This window comes from Podarcis muralis, chromosome 3 (genome assembly GCF_964188315.1).
Source record: "Podarcis muralis chromosome 3, rPodMur119.hap1.1, whole genome shotgun sequence".
NCBI lineage: Eukaryota > Metazoa > Chordata > Lepidosauria > Squamata > Lacertidae > Podarcis > Podarcis muralis.
In genome coordinates, this window is record NC_135657.1 from 11846391 (window position 1) to 11873736 (window position 27346).

Consider the following 27346-nt stretch of genomic DNA (forward strand, 5'->3'; position numbering starts at 1 on the left):
GGGAGCTACCTTTCCCAGCATGCACCGCTCCGAGTCCACCCACGCAACCTGCGCCTTGCTTAGTGATTTAGCTCAGCTTGGTTGCTTGCCGACAGTTGGCTCCTGGGTGAGTCCGCTGGGGCAGAGGGGCGGGGCGAAGGGGCAAAAGGGGCGGGGCGGGGCCGGTTGGCAGTTGGCTCCCTCAGCTGAGGGAAAGAAGAGACGCTTTTCGCGCGCGTTGTTAAAACGGCCCCAGAGCCCCCTCAGTGTGAGGCAAAAACCCCATTTCCATTGTAATTCTGAAGGACCTCCCCCTTCCACATAACATCCTGGGCCGTATTTAGGAGTTATATTGATTTATTGAAAGCATTTCTGCACCGCCCATTGGCCCAAAAGAGGCTCCCAGAGAAGCTTACCAACGTGATTTCTGAGATGGTCCCTTCCCTCAGGCTCACGCAATCTCCCCTCATAAATAGGCATGGCAATTTATGAGGAAAGGGGATTTGGTAGGGAGGAGAGGAAAAAGCACGCATGAGCACACGTTCTTGCTTATTCATTTCATAAAAGTTGTGCTTAACATCTAGGGGGGAAAGCCTCAAAGTGGCTTATGAAAAAGGCAGAAAAATAAGAAAAACACGACCATAATTTAAAACACGCAGAAGGTGAAACCTGCTGCAGAATAAAGGTAAAGGGACCCCTGACCATTAGGTCCAGTCGTGGCCGACTCTGGGGTTGCGGCGCTCATCTCGCTTTATTGGCCGAGGGAGCCAGCGTACAGCTTCCGGGTCATGTGGCCAGCAGGACTAAGCCGCTTCTGGCGAACCAGAGCAGCACACGGAAACGCCGTTTACCTTCCCGCCGGAGTGGTACCTATTTATCTACTTGCACTTTGACATGCTTTCGAACTGCTAGGTTGGCAGGAGCTGGGACCGAACAATGGGAGTTCACCCTGTCACGGGGATTCGAACCGCCGACCTTCTGATTGGCAAGTCCTAGGCCAGGGGTCAGCAACCCGCGGCTCTGGAGCCGCATGTGGCTCTTTTACACCTTTGCTGCAGCTCCGGGGTGGATACTAGCGAGGGGAGGAGGCGCATTGTGCGCCCCGACACTCCCCACTGTGGCGGGCGCTGTACTGGCTGTGACGTCGCATGGGGGCGGTGCGTGCGTTAGTCACGCACCGTCCCGACGTCACCTTCCCACCCGCCACATTGTAAGGGGCATGTACGCCGGTCACTGCATTGAAAGGGGGCATGTACGCTGGTCACTGTTTTGAAGGGGAGTGAAGAACACACACACACACACAAAAAGGTAACTTGTTAATTTAACATTTATTTCTATGAGGAGGAGTAATTCTGAGGGGTCAAACAAAGAAATAATAAAAAGTGACAAAAAGGTTATTTTTATAATGACGAGTTTTGCGGCTCCCAGGTTTTTTTTTCTTCGGAAACGGGCCCAAGTGGCTCTTTTTGTCTTAAAGGTTGCAGACCCCTGTCCTAGGCTCTGTGGTTTAACCCACAGCGCCACCCTGCAACAAATTAAAACTCATGCAGACTGTAATCTGGATAACCAAAATGTTTTCCTCAGGCGCCGAAACGAATACAGTGAAGGCGCCTGCCTGGTATCATGAGGCAGGGAGTTCCGAAGTGTGTGTGCTGCCACACTAAACAACCTAATTCTTACAGATGTGGCACAGCTCTGGCTTCCTAGGAAGGGCAGCCCCATCATAGGAAGCTGCCTTATGGAGGAGAGTCAGGCCAATGGTCTGCCTAGTTCAGTATTGCCTACACAAACTGGAAGCAGCTGGACAGGATTCCTGTCCCGGCCTTAACTGGAGATGTTGGGGATTGAACCTGGGGACATTCCACACAGTCTGTGGGTCTTGTTGGCACTTAGGATCCTCATGGGACGGGGCTGATGGAGTTACACTCCTTCCTCGCTGATCTCCATGGCAGTTCGGCCTATAAAGACCTAATGGATGTGCAAGGTCTGATGAGACAGTTTTGCAAGTATCCCGGTCCCAAGCTGCATAGGTCCTTACCATACCCTCCAACATTTCTCCAGTGAAAATAGGGGCATCCTAAAGATCCCAGGCCACAGAGAGGTCAGGCTGGCCTCAACGAAAGCCAGGGCTTTCTCGGCCGCGGCTCCAATCTGGTGGAACGCTCTGTCACAAGAGACTAGGGCCCTGCAGGAGCTGACATCCTTCCGCAGGGCCTGCAAGACAGAGCTGTTCCACCAGGCCTTTGGTCAGGGCGCAGCCTGACCCCCTCCTCTGGCAATCTGCACAGAATTTTGCTTGATGGTTGCCATTAATTTGATTTTAATTTGATCTAATTAATTTTATAATGAATGTTTTTAGAATGTTGGATTATTTTGTTTGTTGTTAGCCGCCCTGAGCCCAGCTTCGGCTGGGGAGGGCGGGATATAAATAAAAAATTATTATTATTATTATTATTATTATTATTATTATTATCAGAATAATTTTATTATTTATGCCCCACCCATCTGACTGGCTTGCCCTAGCCACTCTAGGCAGCTTCCAACATATATAAAAACATGATAAAAAATTGAACATTTAAAAAGAAACCCTTCTCTATACAGGACACCTTCAGATGTCTTCTAAACTTTGCATAGTTACTTATTGCCTTGGCTTGGGGGTCGCATAACCTCCAGCATTTATGCGATGAAAATAGAGGCGTCCTAAGGAAAAATGGGACATTCTGGGATCAAATCATAAACCGGGACGGCTTCTGTAAACCCTGGAAAATGGAGTCACTTGGAGGGTTTTACATGCTAGTACCAGGACCTTGAACTTGGCCCAGTAGCAGATTGGCTGTTGCACATCCCAGAAGCATGGTGTTTCATGCTGGCGGTAGTTTGCCCAGCAAGCAAACTAGTTACTATAGCTTCAGCCTCTGGACCAGCCTCACAAAGGACACTGCTACTGCATACTTGCACAAAGATGAATTTAACATGACTATTCCACAGTGAGATGCTTGATTGCTGCATCTAGACCAGCACTAGTTTATCTGCGAATAAGTCCCACTGAAGACAGCGAGACAGGCCAGAGAAGTTCTAAATTATTTTAACAGTGTCCCTGTCACTTTTTTCTTTTAGATTTTGACTGAAGTGTTTCAGTCGAAAGAAACAGCTGAGAATTCTCAACTTCTATCTGCAGTAGAAGCTTAGCTGCTCCTCCGTCATGAAAGCTGCCAGTGTCAAGGCAAGAAAGTGCTCAGTGTTGCCTCCTATCATCCCCGAGGCGGAGAAGGAATTTCTGGAGAGCATCCAGAGTTACATCCACTCAGAAATCGAGAAAGTGGGCTGTACTGAGCAAGGACTGGCTGAGGAGTATTACATAATATACAGAAATGTGTTTGAAATGGTAACCAAGCATTGCTAAGAACATTTCGCTTTTCAAGACAAATGGGTGCGATCTTAGGAGTTTGGGAATGTATTCTGACTTTCACTGAAATCAGTGGCAAAATAATAGTGTGCAGCGTTATATAGAATTTCTTAAGTGTGCAAAATGTTCCCCATCCATTTTTACAGCAATTCTTGCAACAACCCTGTAAGGTAGATCAGTAGTATTATCCCCCCATATTGAATGTGGGAGGACTGAGGAGATCATAAATCTGCTCTGCATGAAGGAAGGTCCCAGATTCAATCCCTGGCATCTCCAGGTGGGACCTGTCTGAAACTCTGGAGGGTCACTGCTCGTCAGTGTAAATGATAATGAGCAAGAGAAACCAATGGCATGACTCAGTCTGAGTCCACTTCCTATGTTCCTATGAGGCTGAAAAACAGCAGCCAGTCTGGTTCATGGTCCATCCTGCTAGCTACTATCCTGTGATCCGCCCTGAGACCTTCAGGTATAGGACGGTATATAAATTCAATAAATAATAATAAATATCCTGTACCTATTCCCAGTGGCATTTGCCAAGGAATCTACTGGGCCTGTGTTAATCAGTACTAATATGGATATGAACATTTTGCGATTGAGCTAGGCTTCATCATACCGGGCCTTAGTCCTGGAATGCGTAAAATAGCAAACAAACAAACAAGCAAACTAAACAGGTGTCTTAGTGACATGTAGCCAGTCCATCAATGTGGTGTTGGTGGGGAGAGGCATCGAAGCTCTTTTTGCACCTATCCTCTTTTCAGAACAGATAGGAGGGTGGCTGTCCAATCCTGGCATTCAGTGAAATGTGAGCATGTTTAAGGGAGCTCAACGTAGGAGAGACTTAAGCAGTGAAAACAGCAGGAAGAACAAGCAGTCTCGCTTGTAGTGTAGATTTTTGAGGGGATATTTACTTAGACCTTTTGCAGGTGCCCTAGGAGGTATTGGTGGGAACCTGAGGCACCACATTGACAAGCAATATCTGCCATATGGAAGGGGAAAGGCTGCTTTGGTCTGACTTGGCAAGGAAGGGTCTTCCAGGGATTTTGGAATGAAGCTTTTTCATAACTTGTGCCTAGTATGTTATAAAGCAGGGGAAACAAATGACCAGCCTCTATATTATTGACACAGATAATAGAGCATGCTAATGCGTACAAGAATATCCTGACTACAATCAAGCAGGAATATGATGCCTTCATAGAAGCAATAAAGAAGGGCCAACAGAATGCCTTTTATCTTCATGGGAAATTAAAGATTTTAGCCTGCGAGTCTACAACTCTCATGTATTATAAGAACAGAATTAGTCAGCTGAAAGAAAAGTAAGGACCTCTTTGGCAACTTTAAGTACAGGAGGTGGGGTGGATGTCCTTTCATAGCATATTTTTGAGCAAGTCTGTAGCACAACAGCATGGACTTAGTAAAATGGGGTTAAAAACTTTTAATTATGTACGGTTTAGTGTCATATTTTTCATGGATCGTGTTTCAGTCTAGTTCTCTGCCAGAATATACATTTAAAGTACTCTTAACACCACTTGAACTGTCATGGGTTCCCCACAAAGAATCCTGGGAACTGTAGATTGTTATGGGTGCTAGGAATTATAGCTGGGATTCTTTAGGGTGAGCCCTGCCTATTAAAGTGGTATGAGTGCTTTAAATGTATGGTGTGGCTTCAAAGCCACACAAGAAAGTAGTGAAACTGCAACTCTTCAGAGTACAGTGGCAAGCTCTCGGGAAAGAAATGTCAAGTAAAATCAGCAAACAATGCTTTCTTTTAAAATTTGGGATGATTTTCCTGGTCTACTTTTAAACAAGCTCTTGACAATTCTGTCCTGGCAAGCATATTTTTCAGTCAGAGCCTTTGATGGCTTGTTATTTAGTTTACTGTCTGCTGATATGCTATATTTATAAAATGTGTCTCCCCCCCCCCAAATCCCCGCTTTTTATTGTTTTTAATCTGTGGCTGTTGTTTTTTTGGTAAGTTGTCTTGAATAGGACATCCCTATTTCCATCGGAGAAATGTTGGAGGGTATGTAAGGCGAAGGAATGCCTCCATATAAGAGCCTTTGTAATTTATAGGCCTGTGGACTCCATGTTTGTGGGTCCCCCCGCAGCCGCTGTTCTGTTTGATTAAGTAAAGTTGCCTCATACATCCCATTGGTGTACTTACTGAAGAAATCCAGCACAGGGCAAAATGCAGACCTCTAGGCTTCTCTGACCGACCCTTGGAACTGTCCCGAGGCTGCTCTCCTCACCAGTGCTGTTTTTCTGGAGGGACGCATACCCCTAAACATTTTGTGAATCTAAGTTTGGACTCATTGAGGGGCAGTATTTCCATATGAGTAGGAAAATGAGAGCACTCCTAAACATTTTTTTTAGAAATAAAAGCACTGCTCCTCAATGTCCCTGCCCTCCAATCTCCTCTAGTCCTTTTCCCTGGCAACAATATGCCCTTGAACAGAAATAATGCTCCTTTGCTTGCCTGAATCAAGAGATGTGTGTGTAGAAATCTCTGGTTTTGCATGCTTGAAATTTCACCTACTGTGCAAAGGTAAGAGTAACAATTATCCCCCCTTCACTTTTGCCTCTGGCCCTGCCCATCATTGCCATGTGGCCCCCACATGAACATGAAAGCCACTTACACAAGAGAGGCTGGATTAATGTTTCAATGACTGTTTCTTTTCTCAGGATAAAAATAATTGAGAAAAATTCTGAAAGAATCACAAACTTGATAAAGAAAGTAAGAGCATTAAGGCAGACATCCTCTGCAAAAGACTCTCCAACCCCGACCAAGACAATCAACCCTGCCACCCTCATTCCAGGTGAGAAGCAGCTCTCTTTAATATAGCAATCAAGTTTCTCTTAAATTTGGAGCATGAGCTGGCCATAGCTACAGACTTTTCACTTAAGTCTTGTGGATTTCAATGAAGGAAAATCAAGTAATGCAATTTAGCTGTCACACTTGACTTTGAGTAAACTGGATGTAATGAAAAATGACCACAGCTTTGATTTTGTTTTAACAAAGTTGAATTTCCAGGTAATCGGTGTGCTATCACAGTCGTGAGTTCACCGGAACCTATGCTTCTCCTTTTCCAACAGGCATCAGCATGAAAGATTCTCTCGACATCAATGCCCTTTCTGTCCACCTGGCTCACCTCCAACAGAGGGTGAGGGACCTGAAAGAAGACATGTTGACAAAGTACATCCCCCTGGAGAACACTGTAGACATTGAAGAGGACCTCAACCGTGCCCTTCTCCAGCGAAATGCGGCTGAAAAAGAGAATGAGCTGCTGAAGTTTTGGTATAAAGATCCCCCTTGCAACATGAAATTTGTTGTTGTTGTTTAGTCGTTTAGTCGTGTCCGACTCTTCGTGACCCCATGGACCAGAGCACGCCAGGCACCTCTGTCTTCCACTACAGTGGTGCCCCGCAAGACGAAATTAATTCGTTCCGCAATTTTTGTCGTCTAGCGAATTTTTCGTCTTGCGAAGCACGAAATCCCATAGGAATGCATTGAAAATCAATTAATGCGTTCCTATGGTCAAAAAAAGTCCAAACAAAGCCAAATTTGGTACAACAACAGTTTATTAACTGCTCTTTAAAGTCACACATACTGTAAAGAGCAGTTCAAAAATTGAAGGGAAAATAAATTAACTTTATAAACATGACAGAAAAACATTTAAAAATCAACAAAGTGTACAGTACATTTTCTAAGACTCTGGGGGACCACTGGAAGAAGGCTCCTCTTCCACTCTTTGCTTCTTGGTCAAGAACCTGTCCATAGTCTGCTGCTTTATCCGCCTTTTCAGCAGCTCCCTGAAAGACGACATGACCCTCGTATCATAAAAGTTCCCAGCGTCATGTGCCACGTGCTTCTCATGGTGGTGTAGATCTGCAAAAGTCTGCACCTCCTTCCACTTCTGGCAAATGTCCCTCAGTCTTTCGGAGGACAGCCGTTCCTCAGTTGCTTCCTCCTCTTCCAGTGAGGCCTGCTCCTGCGCAGCCTCTGCCTGCAGTTCGACCAGCTCCACGGTGGTCAGCTCGTCGTCGTGCCCCTCCACCAGCTCGCAGACGTCCTCCTCCGTGACCTCCAGGCCCATGGTCCTCCCCAAGGCAACAATGTCCTGCACCACTGTTGACTCTGGTGCATCAGAGTCACTTGGTGCCACACAGTCCGGCCACAGGCTGCGCCAAGCGCAATTCAAATTTCTCTGGCTGATCCCTTTCCAGGCTGTGTTGACCATCTTCAAGCAGGTGACGATGTCGAAGTGGTCCTTCCAGAATTCCCGCAGGGTGATGGTGGTGCAGTCAGTCACCTCGAAGCATCGCCTGAAAAGCTCCTTGGTGTAGAGTTTTTTGAAATTGGCGATGACCTGCTGATCCATCGGCTGGAGCAGTGGCGTGGTGTTAGGCGGCAGGAACATGATGTTGATGAAGCTGAACTCCTCCAACAAGTCCACCTCAAGGCCTTTAGGATGGGCAGGAGCATTGTCCATCAGAAGCAAAGCCTTCAGCAGCAGGTCGTTGTCCAGCAGGTACTGCTTGACAGCAGGGCCAAAAGCAAGATTGACCCAGTCCACAAACAGCACACGTGTGACCCAAGCCTTGCTGTTGGATCGCCACATGACACTCAGCCGCTCCTTGTCGATCTTGTGTCTCTTGAAGGCCCGTGGGTTCTCCGAGTGGTACACCAGCAGGGGCTTGATCTTCAGGTCGCCGCTTGCGTTGGCACAGAAGAGCAGGGTCAGGCGGTCCTTCATGGGCTTGTGGCCAGGCAGCCTGGACTCCTCCTGAGTGATGAAAGTCCTTTTGGGCATCCTCTTCCAAAACAGCCCGGTCTCGTCGCAGTTGAAGACCTGCTGCGGAACGTAGCCCTCCGTCTTCACAAGCTCCAGGAACTCCGCTGCAAAGTCTTCAGCCGCAGGAACATCAGAACTGGCAGCCTCTCCATGCCTGACCACGCTGTGGATGCCAGATCTTGTCTTGAACCGGTCAAACCAACCTCTGCTAGCCTTGAAGACTTCTGGCTCGGCTGAGGTTCCTGGCTGTTCCCGGATGAGGTCAGCGTGCAAGGCCTTGGCCTTCTCACAAATGACGGCCTCAGACACTGTGTCCCCTGCACGCTGCTTCTCTTCTATCCAGATGAGCAGCAACTTCTCAACCTCCTCCAGGACAGCTGGGCGGTTCTTCACGATCCTGGTGACTCCCTTGGCTGCATCAGTCGCCAGGATCTTCTCCCTCATCTTCAGGATGGTCCCGATGGTCGATGGGTTCCTGCCGTACTCCCTGGCGATGTCCGTCACACGCATTCCGCCGTCGTGCTTCCAGATGATCTCCTTCTTCATTTCCAGCGTCACCTTCTCCTTCTTCCTCTCGCCGGCCACCGCAGCAGCAGTCTTCTTGGGTCCCATGGCAGCACAGCTCCTACCTTCGTAAACTCAGAAACAGAAAAAAAAATCAGTGATGTGCTTCAAACCCAAAAAATACAAAAGCAGCCAGCCACCCACCACACAGAAATTAAAACCCAGAACCAAGGCCTTGAATCCCAAGCACCCCAACCCCAAATCCAAAATCCAAAAACCCCCAAAAAAGTTTTAAAAGTTTAGCTTACCAAATGGATGAAAGAGAAGTTCTGGAAAAGCTTCAACAATCAACCACCGAAGTCCTCAGAAACCTCAAATGGCTGCAAAATAAGTTTAGGAAAAGCTTCAAAAATCACCAATGTCTTCAAAAACCTCAACTGCTCCCACAGACACGCACCAACCCACCCACAACACAGAAATTGCAAACCCCTCCCCAACTGCTCCCCCAGCCCCTCCCCAACTGCTGCAAACCCCTCCCCAACTGCTTCCCCACCCAGACAAAAAAAAATTTCAAAAAATAACAACATGGCCAGCACTCAGAAATTCAAACTCAGAAAAATTTTTCAAAAATAAACAACCATGCCTAGTGGTCACAGAAAATCATAAAAATTCCAAAAAAAACCCCACAAGCCCCCAGATTTCTGCAGAAACCTCCCCAACAGTTCCCCTAGCCAGCCAGCACTCAGAAATTCAAACTCAGAAATTTTTTTTTGAAAAAAAACAACCATGCCTAGTGGTCACAGAAAATCATAAAAATTCCAAAAAAAACCCACATGGTCCCAGATTTCTGCAGAAACCTCCCCAACTGTTCCCCTAGCCAGCCAGCACTCAGAAATTCAAACTCAGAAAAATTTTCAAAAAAAAACAACCTGGCCCAATGGTCACAGAAAATCATAAAAATTCCCCAAAAAACCCCACATGGTCCCAGATTTCTGCAGAAACCTCCCCAACTGTTCCCCCAGCCAGCCAGCACTCAGAAATTCAAACTCAGAAAAATTTTCAAAAAAAAAACAACCATGCCTAGTGGTCACAGAAAATCATAAAAATTCCAAAAAAACCCCACAAGCCCCCAGATTTCTGCAGAAACCTCCCCAACAGTTCCCCTAGCCAGCCAGCACTCAGAAATTCAAACTCAGAAAATTTTTTTTGAAAAAAAACAACCATGCCTAGTGGTCACAGAAAATCATAAAAATTCCAAAAAAACCCCACATGGTCCCAGATTTCTGCAGAAACCTCCCCAACTGTTCCCCCAGCCAGCCAGCACTCAGAAATTCAAACTCAGAAAATTTTTTTTGAAAAAAACAACCATGCCTAGTGGTCACAGAAAATCATAAAAATTCCAAAAAAAACCCCACATGGTCCCAGATTTCTGCAGAAACCTCCCCAACTGTTCCCCTAGCCAGCCAGCACTCAGAAATTCAAACTCAGAAAAATTTTCAAAAAAAAAAACAACCTGGCCCAATGGTCACAGAAAATCATAAAAATTCCCCAAAAAACCCCACATGGTCCCAGATTTCTGCAGAAACCTCCCCAACTGTTCCCCTAGCCAGCCAGCACTCAGAAATTCAAACTCAGAAAAATTTTCAAAAAAAAACCAACCTGGCCCAATGGTCACAGAAAATCATAAAAATTCCCCAAAAAACCCCACATGGTCCCAGATTTCTGCAGAAACCTCCCCAACTGTTCCCCCAGCCAGCCAGCACTCAGAAATTCAAACTCAGAAAAATTTTCAAAAAAAACCAACCTGGCCCAATGGTCACAGAAAATCATAAAAATTCCCCAAAAAACCCCACATGGTCCCAGATTTCTGCAGAAACCTCCCCAACTGTTCCCCTAGCCAGCCAGCACTCAGAAATTCAAACTCAGAAAAATTTTCAAAAAAAAACAACCTGGCCCAGTGGTCACAGAAAATCATAAAAATTCCCCCAAAAGGCCCACAAGCCCCCAGATTATCGCAAACCCCTTCCCAACACCAAGTCCTTGAATCCCAAACACCCCAACCCAAAATCCAAAACCCCCCAAAAAAGTTTTAAAAGTTTAACTTACCAAATGGATGAAAGAGAAGTTCTGGAAAAGTTCTGGAAAAGTTTTGGAAAATCTTCAAAAGTGAGCAAAGTCTGAGAAAAGGCTACCAAACCACGTGCTAACAGTTGCTCCTCGAAGTCAAGTCGCAACTGCAGCTGCTCAAGCTAAGCACCCTTGGTTTTAACGGTTTTTACACAAAGGAAACAAAGTCGCGAGACGTTTTCGTTTTGCGAAGCAAGCCCATAGGGGAATTCGTCTTGCGAGGCAAATCGCGGACGAAAAAACCTTTCGTCTAGCGAGTTTTTTGTCTTGCGAGGCATTCGTCTTGCGGGGCACTACTGTACTTCCCGCAGTTTGGTCAAACTCATGCTGGTAACCTCAAAAACACTATCCAACTATCTCGTCCTCTGTCGTCCCCTTCTCCTTGTGCCCTCCATCTTTCCCAGCACCAGTGTCTTCTCCAGAGAGTCTTCTCTTCTCATGAGGTGGCCAAAGTACTGGAGCCTCAGCTTCACGATCTGTCCTTCCAGTGAGCACTCAGGGCTGATTTCCTTAAGAATGGATGCGTTTGATCTTCTTGCAGTCCATGGGACTCTCAAGAGTCTTCTCCAGCACCATAATTCAAAAGCATCAATTCTTCGGCGATCAGCCTTCTTTATGGTCCAGCTCTCACTTCCATACATCACTACTGGGAAAACCATGGCTTTAACTATACGGACCTTTGTTGGCAAGGTGACGTCTCTACTTCTCAAGATGCTGTCTAGGCCTGCCATTGCCCTTCTCCCAAAATTTACCTTGCATTTACCTTGAAATTTACCTTGTATTTAAAAGAGCTCTGCAGGGTATTATTTCTTTCAACCACTACCGCACTCCTCTATTTTGGAGTTGCAGTAGCAATGCAGTCCTCTCTAGGTACAGACCTCATAATCAGGCTGGATCATGGCTTAGATCCCAGAGGCGGAATGCCTAATACGGTCATACCTTGTGTTGCGTCTGCTTCATGTTGCGTCTTTTTGCATTACGTTCCACGGCAACCCGGAAGTACCGGAACGGGTTACTTCCGAGTTTCGCCGCTCGCACATGCGCAGAAGCGCCAAAGCACAACTGTGCAGATGCAGCGCTTTGAGTTGTGGGCATTTGGCATCACAGACAGGCCTCCAGAACAGATCCCGTCCGTAACACGAGGTACCACTGTAGTTAGTAATTCAACCTCCGGTACGCACGGACACACACAGAGTTCTTATTATTTTTACACTTTAATTTACAGTCAAACCTCGGTTCCCAAAAGCCTCCGTTTTGGAACATTCTGGCTTCCGAATGCCAAAAACCCAGAAGTAAGTGTTCCAGTTTTCGAACATTTTTTGGAAGCCAAACATCTGATGTGGCTTCTGCTTGAGTGCTCCTGCAGCCAATCAGAAGCTGTGCCTCGGTTGTTGAACATTTCAGAAGCCTAATGGGCTTCAGGGACAGATTACGTTCAACAACCGAGGTTTGACTGTATTTGTATCCCACCTTTTCTGCCAGAACTCAAGGAGGCACACAAAAATTAAAGCAAATACAGATAAAATGGACAGAGCTGAAAACATATAAAGGGTTATCTTTCAAAAGCAATTAAACCACCTGAGGAATTAATGTTAAAAAGTATCTTCTAGAATGCAGATAGTAAAAAATAGTACAGAGCCCTTTCCTTAAAAACCAGTCAGTTCCTAAAAGCCTGCTGGAATAATAATAATAATAATAATAATAATAAGGCTTTACCTGCCAGTGGGAGGATAACAAGAAAGGGAGACAGTGTAGCTTGTCTAGGAAGAGAGTCCCAAAGACTAGGAGCAGCCACTGAAAAAGTCTGTCCTGCATCTTCACCGGGTGTGCTCGTGAAGATAGTCGGACTTCCTCTGAAGATTGGAGAGCCCATTTTTGGGATGTGGGTGGCGCTGTGGGTTAAACCACAGAGCCTAGGACTTGCTGATCAGAAGGTCGGCGGTTCGAATCCCCACGACGGGGTGAGCTCCCATTGCTCAGTCCCTGCTCCTGCCAACCTAGCAGTCAAAAGCACGTCAAAGTGCAAGTTGATAAATAGGTACCACTCTGGCGGGAAGGTAAACGGCGTTTCCGTGCGCTGCTCTGGTTCGCCAGAAGCGGCTTAGTCATGCTGGCCACATGACCTGGAAGCTGTACGCCTGCTCCCTCGGCCAATAAAGTGAGATGAGCGCCGCAACCCCAGAGTCGGTCACGACTGGACCTAATGGTCAGGGGTCCCTTTACCTTTACAGATAGCTTTGACCTAAGCCATATAGTTAGGCTAGTACCAGGCAGATGAATCAGTGGTTCTCAACTAGAACATAGTGACATTCATTTCATTTAATGGGGAGGACCAACAGCACTTAGGCCCTGGTTCAGTTCCCCAGCATCTTCTTGTCAAACAGCCTCTGCTGAATCCAGCACCTCTCCAGCCCTGTTCAGAGGAGGTTTGGGTTGGTCTCTGTTAGAAACTAGCCATGAGTATTACTAATTTACAAAGTAATTATGACAATGTGTTTGCTCCCATTTTATCTTTGCATAAAAAATGGGAGAGAGATTGATAAGGATTTATACAGAGATTTATAGATATTTGTATACGTTACTTGGCTGGAGAACTGCATTTCAGTATTCAGGTAAGTGAGAATTTTGAAGGATGGCTGTGTTTCAGTCTGCATATTGTTTTGGAAATTGCTAATTAAAAAGAAGAAGAAATGGCTAAATTAGGTCAGTTTGCCTGTAAACGCAACCGGAATTGAATTTCTCCCTCATCCCAAATTGTGAGCCACTTGATGAAGGTTCATGCAGTAGGAAAGGTCTGTAGCAAAGAAAACTCAAGTCCTCTGTTTTGAAGACTAAAGGGAGCAAGATGATAAGAATAAAGGTGTGGTTGGGGGAAAAGAGAAATTTAGGCGGAATCACTAACAGGGAGCTAACAAGAGCCTTTTGATGAGCCACAGCCAGGCAGCCAGCTTCACGCACTATTCTCTCTTTTGTAGCTTTTATCGACTATCACAGTTTGTCAACGTTGTGAATATCTGGGAGAGTTCAGACAGGAGTTTAGAAACCTTGCAGCAGCTCATCATTCAAATGATAGAAAATGAGAAACTTTCAAAAGGTAAAACATACGAGTTCAGATTTTGCCATCTAACAGCAAACCATCAAAGGAGGACAGGGAAGAACATTTGTCTGTGATGCATGCTGAAACAATTGATCCATGTGGCAACCAGCAATGCTAAAGTTCCCTTTCATTTTGAAATTATTTGCCAAAGCAGGGCTTTCCTTTTGCCCCTTATGCCAATCTTTCGGCCCCCTGATCTGTTCTAGCTCATTCATCCGGGGGGGCGGGGGGGGGGAGAAGGCATTTCTTTCTGTTTCTATCACATGCAACACTGCTGCAGTTCCTCTTCTTGCTGTCTGCTGAGGTGAAACTGCATAATTTATGTAATTAATTATGTAAGTTATGTAAAATAATTTTGTCATTATGTTATTCTGCCCCATTCATTTCGCTGCAAAGGAAACACTGTGCAAATGAGAGGAAACATAATCAATTATGTATCATGTGGCAGCCAGAAACACCATAGCCAGACACTGGAGAGACCTGTCAGGAGTAAGCATGGGCCAGTGGTACCAAATAGTATGGGAAACAGCCCTACTAGAAAAATTAACCAATAAACTGAAACTGACACGGGGACAAACAGAAGAAGACACCTTCACCGCGGTATGGCTCCCCTTCATCACATACACAGCCCAACAAGACAATGACAATAATCCACCAACAGCATACAAATCAATATGGCTAACCTGATCCAAAAAACCCACCCACCTCACTCACACACGAAAACAAAGATCACCACAGCCAATCACAAACAAACAATCACACCCTAGGCCAACCCCAAACTCTCTCACCACCAAAGGAACACAAGTGAACAACACAAACAACGCTGACACCAAACTCTACATACATTAAGCATAATAGAAACATCGCCACCCAACCTCAACCCCATCCATCTTCCCTCCCTCCACCCCCTTTCTTTTTTCTTTCTTTTTCTTTTTTCTTCTCCCCCTAATGCCTCAACAAATGAAACAGGTTTGTAAAAATGTTACATGGAGAAAAAAATACGAGGCATTACACTTACTTCTGTAAAACAAGAAAATCCTTAATAAAATATTATTTTAAAAAATTATGTATCATGTGCAGATTGAAAGAAACAGCCGATTGTATTCACTGGATTGTTTTTGCTTCTGGACACATGGGACAAATAAGAGAACATGGGCAACTTCTGCTCTCATTTCTGTTTTCATTGGAATGCTCCGGCATCCTTATTTGTCAGTTTTCAAATTTATATCTCTGGAGAATTCCGACAGGCTACACCTTATGCTCAAGCTGATTCCTTTCCTGCACTCTTTCCTTTGACTCATGTGCTAGCAAATCCTTTCCTGAACCATTCTAACTTCACCTTTCATATTCCATCGTCTCCAGCTGACCTCCCCTTACCTCTCTACTACATCCAGTCCACACCTCTCATTCCTGTCTTTCCTGCCCACTGCAAACTGTAAGCCTTTTGAACAGAGACTCTGTCACTTCTGAATGCTGCACAGTGTTTGGAAAACAGCTGCCGATGTCTTTGGGCACACATTCGCTATTGGCCAAAATTAGTTTAACAGACCTTCCTCTCCCCTGAGAACCCTGGGAAATGTAATTCTGCAGTGCAGAGTAGAGCTCTCTAAACAGAATTCTCAGCACTTTCACCAAACTACAAGAAGCCATGTCATTTAAAGTAATACTAAAATGATGTAAACCTGTGGTTCCTGGTGGTTCTGTTTTCTGAGAGCATAAAATGGTAACTTGCTATGGATGGCTTTCTCTATTCAGATACACTTGCCAGCAGCATTTCCAGCGTATTTGAACATGACCCCAGCAAAAGCAAAGAGGCTGAAGACCTGATTGAATACATTGAAAGGTAAGGTGATGGAGCATGCCCTTTAGTCTGTCCCCGCCATAACTAGCACATCAAGCACACTGCGGTCATTAGACTGCTCGACTGAACAGAGAGCAGCAATACAGTGGAGATCCTCTGACAGCTGCAGCAGTGGTCACAAGCAGTCTCCCCGCACCCCCTCTGTGACACACTCTTGGTTTGCAGATTGTGGGAACATTAAGGAAGGTAGGAGAGGATATATTGTTTTGATACTATCCTTCCTCACTCACGCTAGTGAGTAAACAGCAGAGCACATTCCCTTTGCAACATATTGGAAGCAAGTTGATGATTCATTAGAATCCTTTAATTAAGCAATCCAGTCTGGCTTGTCCAGCCTGGATTGTTCCTGGTAAGTTTCCCCTTTATTTCCCTCTTAAAATAATAATAACATGGCACAGTCTTCTTTAAAAGTAAGAAGAAAGTTTTACTCACATTCAGTTCACAGCAGTAATCTGAAGGCATGCTTTATCTTGTGGTTACAGTGAAAAGAAGTCTGAGCTACATCTCAGACTTTCTGCTTATGGGCTCCAACCTATGTGAAGGTTGAGCCATGCGCTGGCTAAGAGCCACGAGACTCCAAAAGTAAGAGTAAGAGACTAAGAGTCCAAGAGAGAGATGGTTGTGTGGCCAGCCCTTTTATCTGGTCAGTTAGTGTCATCTACCTGGTCACACTACGGGACGCGGGTGGCGCTGTGGGTAAAAGCCTCAGCGCCTAGGGCTTGCCGATCGAAAGGTTGGCGGTTCGAATCCCCGCGGCGGGGTGCGCTCCCGTTGCTCGGTCCCAGCGCCTGCCAACCTAGCAGTTCGAAAGCACCCCCGGGTGCAAGTAGATAAATAGGGACCGCTTACTAGCGTGAAGGTAAACGGCGTTTCCGTGTGTGGCTCTGGCTCGCCAGAGCAGCGATGTCACGCTGGCCACGTGACCCGGAAGTGTCTCCGGACAGCGCTGGCCCCTCACCTCTTGAGTGAGATGGGCGCACAACCCCAGAGTCTGTCAAGACTGGCCCGTACGGGCAGGGGTACCTTTACCTTTCCCTTTTACCTGGTCACACACAGGGAGGAAGCTCCACACAGGTATGACAGGAAGTCCTCCTTGTTTGGTGCCACATTCCCCTGTGTGTCCATTCTAGGCAACAGAAAAACATTGTACTTGACTGCTCTAGTAATAATGCATCCCACACATATGGGTTCATGGCATACACAGCCAGCAAAACTGCAGGGAAAAACAGAACTGGGGAGATGTAGCAGGAAGCAAAGAGCATCCCTTGCCAGTTGGCTGTGCCAAACAGAACTGCTTCTTCTGCTCCTTAATGCACAGAAGTATTTGAGGGCCAAAGTTAGTCATTAGCATGGGCTGCCCCAGAGATCTTGGATAGGCAAGACACTGGTAGAGAATAAGGTCAGGAATTGATGTAAGCTTATGAGGAAAATGGAGGTGCAGGGAAGGAGAGAAGCAAATGGTGTCTTTGGGCAAGAGTTTGCTGGAGAAATGGATTATGAAGAGAGCCATAACCAAAAAGACTAATGGAACCAGAGAGGTGGTTTTCTCTTTCTGGTTCAGATGAGAAAACATCGTTTCACTGTTTCACTTCCCTCTTACTTCTCCACAGCCCCATCCCATTTATTTAACATCTACACAAAACCTCAGAGTGGGGTTATTCAGAGGCCCTTCTTCGTGTGTCTCCTCTATGAGAGGCCTGGAGGGTGGCAACACGAGAACGGGCCTTTTCTGCAGTGGCTCCCTATTTGTGGAAGGCTCTCCCCAGGGTTTCTTGCCTGGCGCCTTCATTACATATCTTTAGGTGCCTGGCGAAGACATTTCTCTTTAACCAGGGGCTGATTAACATTTTATGTCCTTTTTAAATGGGTTTGCGGGAGGGTTTTCTGTTTGTTTGTGTTGGTTTTTATTATATATTTTATGTTCTCATTTTGTATTTTTATGTTGTGAATTGCCCTGTGGGTGGTATACAAATTGAACAAATAAAACAGATAAAAATGGGGTCAGCAGGCTGGAAAGAGATGGTTTGCTCCTCACCACAGCTGTCCTGCTGTGCGCAAGAGCATGAAAGAAGAGCATCTTGCTATGGATTTCTAGTTTGACTGTCATACCCATGTTACACAGCTTCTGGGGTTGTGTCTGGCTAGTGTACATCCACTGCCAAGCATGGAATTGTTTTTGCATCCACTGCCTGTGCCTTTGAACCTTTATGTTCTTTTAACCTGTGCCAGGTTCAATGAACTGTTTTCCCGTAGTCAGTTTGAGGCTGCTGCCATATATGCAGCAAACTGTCCAAGAGGAATCCTCCACAATGAAGAAACCATGGAGAAATTTAGGGGTATGTATGTATGTATGTATGTATGTATATGAGTTATTAATCACTCAATAGATATATATGTTTCTAAACTGCTTACAAAAATTATTAATAAGGCATAACATAAAAGCAAATGAGGGGACGCGGGTGGCGCTGTGGGTTAAAGCCTCAGCGCCTAGGACTTGCCGATCGAAAGGTTGGCGGTTCGAATCCCCGCGGCGGGGTGCGCTCCCGTTGCTCGGTCCCAGCGCCTGCCAACCTAGCAGTTCGAAAGCACCCCCGGGTGCAAGTAGATAAATAGGGACCGCTTACTAGCGGGAAGGTAAACGGCGTTCCGTGTGCTGCGCTGGCTCGCCAGATGCAGCTTGTCACGCTGGCCATGTGACCCGGAAGTGTCTGCGGACAGCGCTGGCCCCCGGCCTATAGAGTGAGATGGGCGCACAACCCTAGAGTCTGGCAAGACTGGCCCGTACGGGCAGGGGTACCTTTACCTTTTAAAAGCAAATGAAACACATTGCAGTAATAATTTTAGTGACCCATGAACAGATCCAGCAAAACAGCAAACCTTTAGCAGCAGAAAACAGCAATAAAAAGGACATTTACCATAACCTTTTAAATCCTTGGGTGAAGAGAGAAGTTTATGTCTGGTGCTGAAAGGATGTTAATGAGGGGAATCCTCGGATGTGGTCTTTCTCCCTTGCAGCTTCTTAGATCGGCTAACTTCCTCTAGCTGTGTTGTTTCTTGTAGCACAAACCACTTAAAGCACCTTAACAACTAACATTTATTAGGTATGAGATTTCATGGACAACACTTCCTGCATCTGATAAAGTCTAGTCTACAAATGCTTATGTCATAATGCATTCATTAATATTTAAGGTTTTATATGACTTTCCTGTTTTAGATCAATCAATATAGTGCTCTGAGTAGCATAATTAGTATGTCAGGTTAGACTATTAAAAGAGTGCAGAAAGATACTCTCAGTAGCAGACACTGAATAGCCAACCTATCAGGGATGCTGTAGCAGAAGATTTTCTGCACTGGAAGGGGCTTTTGAGGTACCTTTCAATTTTCTGAATCTGTAAGGTACTACAAGACTCTGACAGCCAAACAGACATAATCAACCAAAAGAGCACCCTAAGTAGTTGCATTAGTGTAGCAGGTTAGAACATTATGTAGATATATTTTCTCAGATTTCTTCACACCTGAAGTCTCATCAAAGCCTGTAGTATTAAAATGCAATTTTTTAAATTTTCCTGGTTGCTACCTTACTTTGTGATTGCACTGGATAAAAAAATTTAAAACTGATAGCTAGCTAAATATATTTGTCCCTCTGTCCTTTTAAACCCACCATTCCTCACTTTCCACAACTTGTTTCCCCCCTCCCTACTCCTCTATGAGATTTTCCTCATTTCTTTAAATCTTATCAGCCCTAAGATCAAGCAATTATATAAATCCAAGGTTGGAATTAAGGCTCCCTTAGTGGAGAATCTGAACTGAGGAGGAATCAGCAGTGCAGAGAAGAAAAATGCCCAAGCAAAAGCATGTTGTTGTTTAGTTGTTTAGTCGTGTCCGACTCTTTGTGACCCCATGGACCAGAGCACGCCAGGCACTCCTATCTTCCATAGCTTGCTTAATTTTTTAAAAAAAGAAACTTACTGACTTCCCCTTTCAGGTGTTGGCCCAATCAAAGGGAAGGTTCTCCCTCTGCTCATGTACTGCGAAGCTCTAATAAGCACATGCATAGCTACTAAGCAGCCACTTTCAAGCCATTTGGTAGCTGAAGCCATCCAGTGTGCCTTGAATGAGAAACGGTTAGACCTGGTGATGCACTGGGTCACCATGCACAGGTAAGTGGCCACTCGGAGCATCCAAGGAGGGTTCATAGCTCAGTGGTAGAGCATGTGCTTTTTATGCTGGAAAGCCCTCTGGGGAGCCACTGGGCCTCAGAGTAGGCAATACTGGGCCACAGGCCCATTCAGAGCTTGTTTGAAGCCTGGGGGCAGGAGTCTTGTTCTTACCATGACAGTCTAGCAGGCCCCTGGCCCTCCTCTCCCACATCCAGCTTATCCCTCTGAGGCCCAGGTCAAGTGTGTTAAGTATAATTGTTTAATTGTACATTAAAACGGAAAATCACACTGTATGTGTATTGCTAAAAGGGCATGGGAAATTCCATTGAGCTGTACTAGGAGCTCTCTAAGTGCCACCAGGTTGATAATTACCTGTTAGTGTATACCTGCTGGCTCTCTTACATGGTGTTTAACTTTACATCACATGGAAGGGATATTCAGTTGCAAATTGCCATTTTGAGGGTGCCTTTTGTTCTCTCAAGGCACTGAAGACAAAGGTGTGCCAATGAAGTCTCTCTTTCCTGGAGAGAAAACAGCTCCAGGCTGTAATGGAGGCAGTGGAGATAGACAAACCTTTGATTTCAGGCCCATTTGGTATGCAACTATTTGGATGTACAGTGGTACCTCGGGTTACAAACACCTCGGGTTACAAACACTTCGGGTTACAAACTCCGCTAACCCGGAGGTAGTACCTCAGGTTAAGAACTTTGCCTCAGGATGAGAACGGAAATTGTGTGGCGGCGGCAGGGCGGCAGTGGGACGCCCCATTAGCGAAAGCGTGCCTCAGGTTAAGAACGGTTTCAGGTAAAGAACAGACCTCTGGAACAAATTAAGTTCTCAACCCGAGGTACCACTGTATCATTTTTTGTATTTTTATCTGTTTGAAGAAAATTCTTTTAGTAAAGCTTTGAAACCATATTTTGGGTCTGGACAATTTTTATTGCAAGAGGAACCAGTTTTTAATTCATCCTATTGCTTCAAACTGCACAATATTAATATCTGCAATAAAGTATACTTGGCTGCCCCCCATTCTGCACAGGTCTGCTAGGCCATGCAAACCAGTGATCTGGCTCCAAAGAAGGCAGATATTTATTTATTTATTTATTTATTTATTTATTTATTTATTTATTTTTTATACCCCGCCCATCTGGCTGGGCCTCCCCAGCCACTCTGGGCGGCTTCCATAAAAACCAAAAATACAGTAAAATATCACACGTTAAAAACTTCCCTGAACAGGGCTGCCTTAAGATGTCAGATCCAGATGCATTACTGATGCTCCTGCTGATTGTACTTCTGTGGACAACAATTCTCAAAATGTGAAGAGTTAACTCTGAAACTGAGGCAGCCTGGCTCTGTCAGACCCAACTGCATTGGGGCTGAGCACAGGCCAGGATGAGAAGAACGTGAGGCAGAGGCAGCATGTGGGTGGCAGCGGGGGACCAAGCAGGAAGCACCTGAGCAGAATCTCAGAAGTTACTTTCCCAGCATGGGAATCATTTGGGTAATGCTCAAACTCCTGGAATGTGCAGAGAGAGTCCTACACCAACATTGCCTTATGAGCAAGACTTTTCTCAATTCCTTGTTTTCTCTTCCTGTTCCTTTCTTTTTTTACTTTGCATCACTTAGATTATAAATTGTTATTGTATTATTATTATTATATTTTATATTAGTTACTCTCCCCCGCCACTAAGTCTAAAGTCAAAGTGAGTTACAAAATGATGCTAGGTATCATTATTTCAATTCTTCCACATTGAAATCCTTCACAATACCCCAAAGCCTGATAAGTCCCTAGAATGTTTAATTGCTCTTGTTTCCCCTAGACTGGCATTCTGTGAGGAAGCCGGCGATGCAATCTTCAATTATGCACAGATGGATAAGCACAATGAGTCCCAGTGCTATGCTTTGGCTCAGATTGTCTACCTTGAATGTGGAGCGCACAAAAAAGCCGCCCTGTGCTTGTGCAAACAGGGACAGATCTACGGAGCCATGGATCTACTTCAGCAATGCAAACGCTTTCCCAGAGGTAGATTCCCAAGCCCTTGTTAATTTATATCTCACTGCAACATGACAGCAGTGAAATTAACCAAAGACCTGTTTAAAACTTAATCATCTTCTGAAAAGTGGCAAGTGAAAGAGCCTTCAGCGAGGAGTTTCACAAGAACAGCACTAATACTTAGAAGGCCCTGTTCCTTGTAGCTCACATGCCTGACTCCAGAAGCCAGGAAATCCAGAAAAGGACTTCCCCTCCTGATCTCAAATGTTGGGGATGGTAATGATGCATCAAGTAGCTGCTTTTTCAGGCCTTAATTACATGTGCTATTTTCCTCATTCAGTGATAAGCTATATGTTGAATGAATAAATACTTCTCAGCCATCTTCAAACACTTTTGCAATGCTCTGTGTGTGAGAAAGAGATGATGGCTCTTCCCCTCTCTCTGTTGCTTATGGTTTGAAACAAGCATTAGCTCTACATGGAAAATAGTTCATTTGCTGTCCATCCATGGGATCCTAAAGTCCATCTTGCGTTTTCAAAGATGGTAGATCTCTGCTTACCAGTAAAGAACTGGAGACACTTTGTGCACCTCGTGCCCCACTTAACTGGCATGGTTGATTGTATGTTTTCAGATGGTCTTTCTAACGGAATTGCTCTTTGGTTTCAGAGGACTATATCTTCCTACTGCAACATTGCCCAAGTGTAGAACTCATGCGCTGCCTAACTCAAGAGTGGAGTGGGCACCCACCCTTCTTGTCCCTCGGGGAAACAGTCCTGACGCTCATCGACACAGAACACAAAGTCATTTGCATACGATTGTTGGAAGATATCTCCAAGGAAGGCAGGGGTGAGCACAGCTGGGGTTTTTCCAGTAGAAATGTCACTGCATGTTCTTGCAATTTATCCCATATCTACAGGCACCTGTATATTGCAGGTATGTTTGGCCTCACAAGGGTAGGTAGTGGATGGGGACAGGTGGAGGATTTTAATCAGAAGCAGGGGCTGCAGGGATGCAGTCCCAACTGGATCCCTCTCTGCTCTCAGCTTCAATTAAACTTTTAAAAGCAGGTGAGAGGTCTCCCACTGCCATGTCTGTTTTTGGCCTTCATACCATGGACGCGGGTGGCGCTAGGGACACGGGTGGCGCTGTGGGTAAAAGCCTCAGCGCCTAGGGCTTGCCGATTGAAAGGTCGGCGGTTCGAATCCCCGCGGTGGGGTGCACTCCCGCTGCTCAGTCCCAGCGCCTGCCAACCTAGCAGTTCGAAAGCACTTCCGAGTGCAAGTAGATAAATAGGGACCGCTTACTAGCGGGAAGGTAAACGGCGTTTCCGTGTGCGGCTCTGGCTCGCCAGAGCAGCGATGTCACGCTGGCCACGTGACCCGGAAGTGTCTCCGGACAGCGCTGGCCCCCGGCCTCTTGAGTGAGATGGGCGCACAACCCTAGAGTCTGGCAAGACTGGCCCATACGGGCAGGGGTACCTTTACCTTACCATGGGCTTCAGGGACGCAGGTGGCACTGTGGGTTAAACCACAGAGCCTAGGACTTGCCGATCAGAAGGTCGGCAGTTCGAATCCCCGCAACGGGGTGAGCTCCTGTTGCTCGGTCTCTGCTCCTGCCAACCTAGCAGTTCGAAAGCCTGTCAAAGTGCAAGTAGATAAATAGGTACCGCTCTGGCAGGAAGGTAAACGGCGTTTCCTTGCGCTGCTCTGGTTCGCCAGAAGCGGCTTAGTCATGCTGGCACATGACCCGGAAGCTGTACGCTGGCTCCCTTGGCCAATAAACCAAGATGAGCACCGCAACCCCAGAGTCGGTCACAACTGGACCTAATGGTCAGGAGTCCCTTTACCTTTACCTTTTAAGTTGGAGAAAGGTGCTTTAATTGGATATGTGATGCAGATGTTCTACTAAACGTGATGGCTTAACTCTGTTGCTTTTACAGTGGTGCCCCGCAAGACGAATGCCTCGCAAGACGGAAAACCTGCTAGACGAAAGGGTTTTCCGTTTTTGAGTTGCTTCGCAAGACGATTTTCCCTATGGGCTTGCTTCGCAAGACGAAAACGTCTTGCTAGTCTTGCGATTTCCCCCCCCACTTCCCCCCTTTTTCTAAGCCGCTAAGCCTCTAATAGCCTTTTAGCAGCTTAGCCGCTAGTCCTTTAATAGCCGCTAAGCCGCTAATAGCGCTAATCCGCTTAGCCGCTAATAGGGTTGCTTCGCAAGACGAAAAAACCGCTAGACGAAGAGAATCGCGGAACGGATTCTTTTCGTCTTGCGAGGCACCACTGTACTCAATTAGCTAATCAGTTATGGTAACATCCTTTCATAGAGGACAATCTGACTAAAAAGTCAGCATGTTTAACCTGTGACTAAATGTAGCAATTATTTATGGCTTCATTTTACTCCAGCTTTAAGATTTAAGCTTTGAAACATAATATTAACATGGATGCCATTGTTCTAAAGACCTGCTCTACCTTGGCATCTTATGTCTGCTGGGACATAGTTCAACCTTGCAATCCAACTTATGTTTCCTCAAAAGTCAATCTGAGTCCAATGGGGCTTGCTCCCAAGAAAACATTCATAGGTTGTAGTTCATCAGTGCAGACCTCTGTGGTGTTAGGTTCCAATCCTTTGCATACTATCTTGGGCAAAAGCTGAAGAATGCAAATTTACTTACTGAGAGTAAATACCATCAAACTCAGTGGGGCTTCTTCATAGACATGTATAGATCGCCCTGTAATGGATTTAGGATCCTATCCAAAGGTATGCATGTTTCTGTTTTCTACGACTCATGATTCAAGCAGAAAGGAAAAGCAGCAAGACTTTATTTCACATTTTTCTTTGTCGAATGTCCTTACAGACGTGCTGGAACAAATTATTGTAAAGGATAAAGAATGCAATGTGGATGGCTGGAAGGAAATAGCTGAAATATGCCAGAGTATCAGGAGAGAAAAACTATCCAAGTTTCTGATCACGATCCTGGCTGCCCAAGCAGGAGTGGTTGAAATTCCTGATAGTGCAGAGGATGCCAAGTTAATGGAACATGTTTTCTGGTAATTTCCCTGCAAATCACATGGGGGAGCTCTTGGGCTCCAGAGTCACTTCAACTGGGTGAAGACTCAACAAAACCTGACTTGTGAATGTGCTTTCTTCTTAGAAACAATAATATATTAAACACCTGGGTGCCTGTCCTTATTGGGAGAGATGTTTGTCATGGCAAAATATGACTGTGTCGTTTGAAGTCTGTATTTGATTTGGTTTTGGATACCGCCGTCCTTGTTTCACATTAGACTTGTTCCAGAAGGGTAGCTGTGCTAAGTCTGTTATAGCAAAAAGCCTGGGGCAGATTTAAAGACTCTGTTGCTAGCGGTTCATGGTCATGAAGTTTCACGTTCATACTAAAATTATTTTCACTTCATTTCTCCTCTGGTTTCATTTTTGTCGCCCAACTTTTTCTTCTTCCGAAATAGTTTCTGCCCACATGACTTGGTCTATTATTTCAAATGAAAAATTCCATATTTGCACAATATGCCACTGGGCCCAGAGGTTGAAATGCTCCCTCACTCCCTCTCACTTACCATATTTTTTGCTCCATAACACTCCCTTTTTTCCTCCTAGAAAGTAAGGGGAAATGTCTGTGTGTGTTATGGAGTGAATGCCTGCGGGTGGCGGGGGGGATCTGCTGCAGTCGTGAGCAGAAGATCCATGGTTCCCCTTCCTTCCCTCCTCCATGGTTACAAAGCATGGATCCACATGGATCCTCAGGATTTTTGATTTGGGCTACTCCAAACTCACTGTCAGATCACATGTCTGTGGCCACAGCATGAACCACAAAAATCATATATCCACTATTTCGTTTAGAGTATTTTTTTTTCTTGTTTTCCTCCTCTAAAAACTACGTGCGTGTTATGGTCTGGTGCGTGTTATAGAGCGAAAAATACGGTACATGCACACAATACCCATCCCAAAAGACTTACTCAGGGCCTTCCCACATGCCATACAGGGCTAACATTTTGATATATATTTTTTAATTTCTCCAACATCTCTACTCCCAGGTAGTTGAAACAAAAAATAAATCCTTCCAGTAGCACCTTAGAGACCAACTAACAGGTAGTTAGGCTTGCAGACTTAATTTATCAGAGAAGCTTTTTGTAAGACAATGTAGCCAGGATCATTCATTTGTGAAGGGGTTGTTGTTGTTTAAAAAAAAAGCAGGTGAGGTGAGGAGTCTGGGCAAATCAGAAGTCACTTGAAGACACCCACAATACATTTCTTTTGGAAACCCAAGCACCAAGTTTACCCCGTTTCCATTTCTTCTTCTTCTTCTTCTTCTTCTTCTTCTTCTTCTTCTTCTTCTTCTTCTTCTTCTTCATTAACCACCCTTCGCTCTAAGGCCCTGTGCTGGGTTGCAGCCATTTAAAATACAGCGTTAAAAGCAATTTTAAAATTACAATCACTAAAAATAAAAAGAAACAGTAGCATCTTATAAAAAGTGCCATTGCTGGGTTTTATTGGAAAAGGTTCTGTTTTGCAGGCGTTAACATAGGTGTAGAATGTGATCCTATGCATGATTATTCAGAAGCAAGACCACCTTATTAGTACTAATGTCTTATTAAAACACCTGAAGCTGCTAAAAGAATGAAGAATCCAGGACTTTCACAAATTTATTTAGGGGTCCACCTGGCACCATCATAAACCATCTTTCCGGCACTAAACTAAAACTTGATGGATATGATTAGCTAGATAATGGCTTATTTGATGAAATATTCTGCAGGGAGGGGGTTCTGCTGGGTCTGTTTATGGATTATTGAAATGGTGTTACTGAAATGTATTGTTATGGTTTTGTGCTACACATTTGTGCCTTAACTTTTTTATAAATTGTTTAGAGACTTCTTGTAGTAAGTGACTAATAGGTCATATAGTTAGCAATACTATTATTTAAAATGTTTTAAACATTGGAGTAAAATGACTATGGAATGTATAAAATATAGGCTGAGATTATTATGCATTTATTCAACAGAATTTGCATGCCAATTAATTGTAAAGAAAATCTCTTAAGTGGTTGAGTTTAAAGTATGCAACATAAACACAGTGATCATTCACAACAAAAGTAATTAGTGATAACATAATCGGCCTTAATTTGCTATGTTAATTAATATATGTAGTTAGATAGAAAACCACTGCATTTATAGCCATAGATATAGACGTGATCTTCTTTTTTAACAATATTTTTATTCATTTTCAAGTTGCACATCACACTTAAAACAACATAACAAACAACACATTAACTACATTGCTTAAAATATCAGATCAGATTCTTACAGTTCACGCCAAAAAAACTTCCCACATATTACCATGATTATTCAGTTAAGGTTGGGGAGGCGGCTGCTGTTGCCATTGGACAACTTCCCCCCCTGCCCTTGCCCCCATGGCTT

At 45.0% G+C, this 27346-nt stretch overlaps 1 protein-coding gene across 3 annotated transcripts; it reads left to right on the forward strand.

The window, feature by feature from the left end:
• On the forward strand, window positions 1–26923 carry CLHC1 (clathrin heavy chain linker domain containing 1). 3 transcript variants are annotated; one of them, XM_028725105.2, is made up of 12 exons: window positions 1–106; window positions 3097–3364; window positions 4511–4698; window positions 6065–6198; window positions 6476–6677; window positions 13782–13900; window positions 15659–15746; window positions 17994–18100; window positions 19750–19924; window positions 21745–21947; window positions 22584–22763; window positions 24772–26923. In XM_028725105.2, exons 2-12 carry the CDS (start codon window positions 3182–3184, stop codon window positions 24966–24968), a joined length of 1776 nt encoding a protein of 591 aa, XP_028580938.2. In that variant the 5' UTR covers window positions 1–106; window positions 3097–3181; the 3' UTR covers window positions 24969–26923. The 3 variants fall into 3 exon arrangements, with proteins under 3 accessions (XP_028580938.2, XP_028580940.2, XP_028580942.2); XM_028725107.2 differs by lacking the exon at window positions 1–106 and adding an exon at window positions 168–664; XM_028725109.2 differs by lacking the exons at window positions 1–106; window positions 4511–4698 and having other exon boundaries at window positions 3203–3364.
• The last annotated feature ends 423 nt before the right edge of the window (window positions 26924–27346 follow it).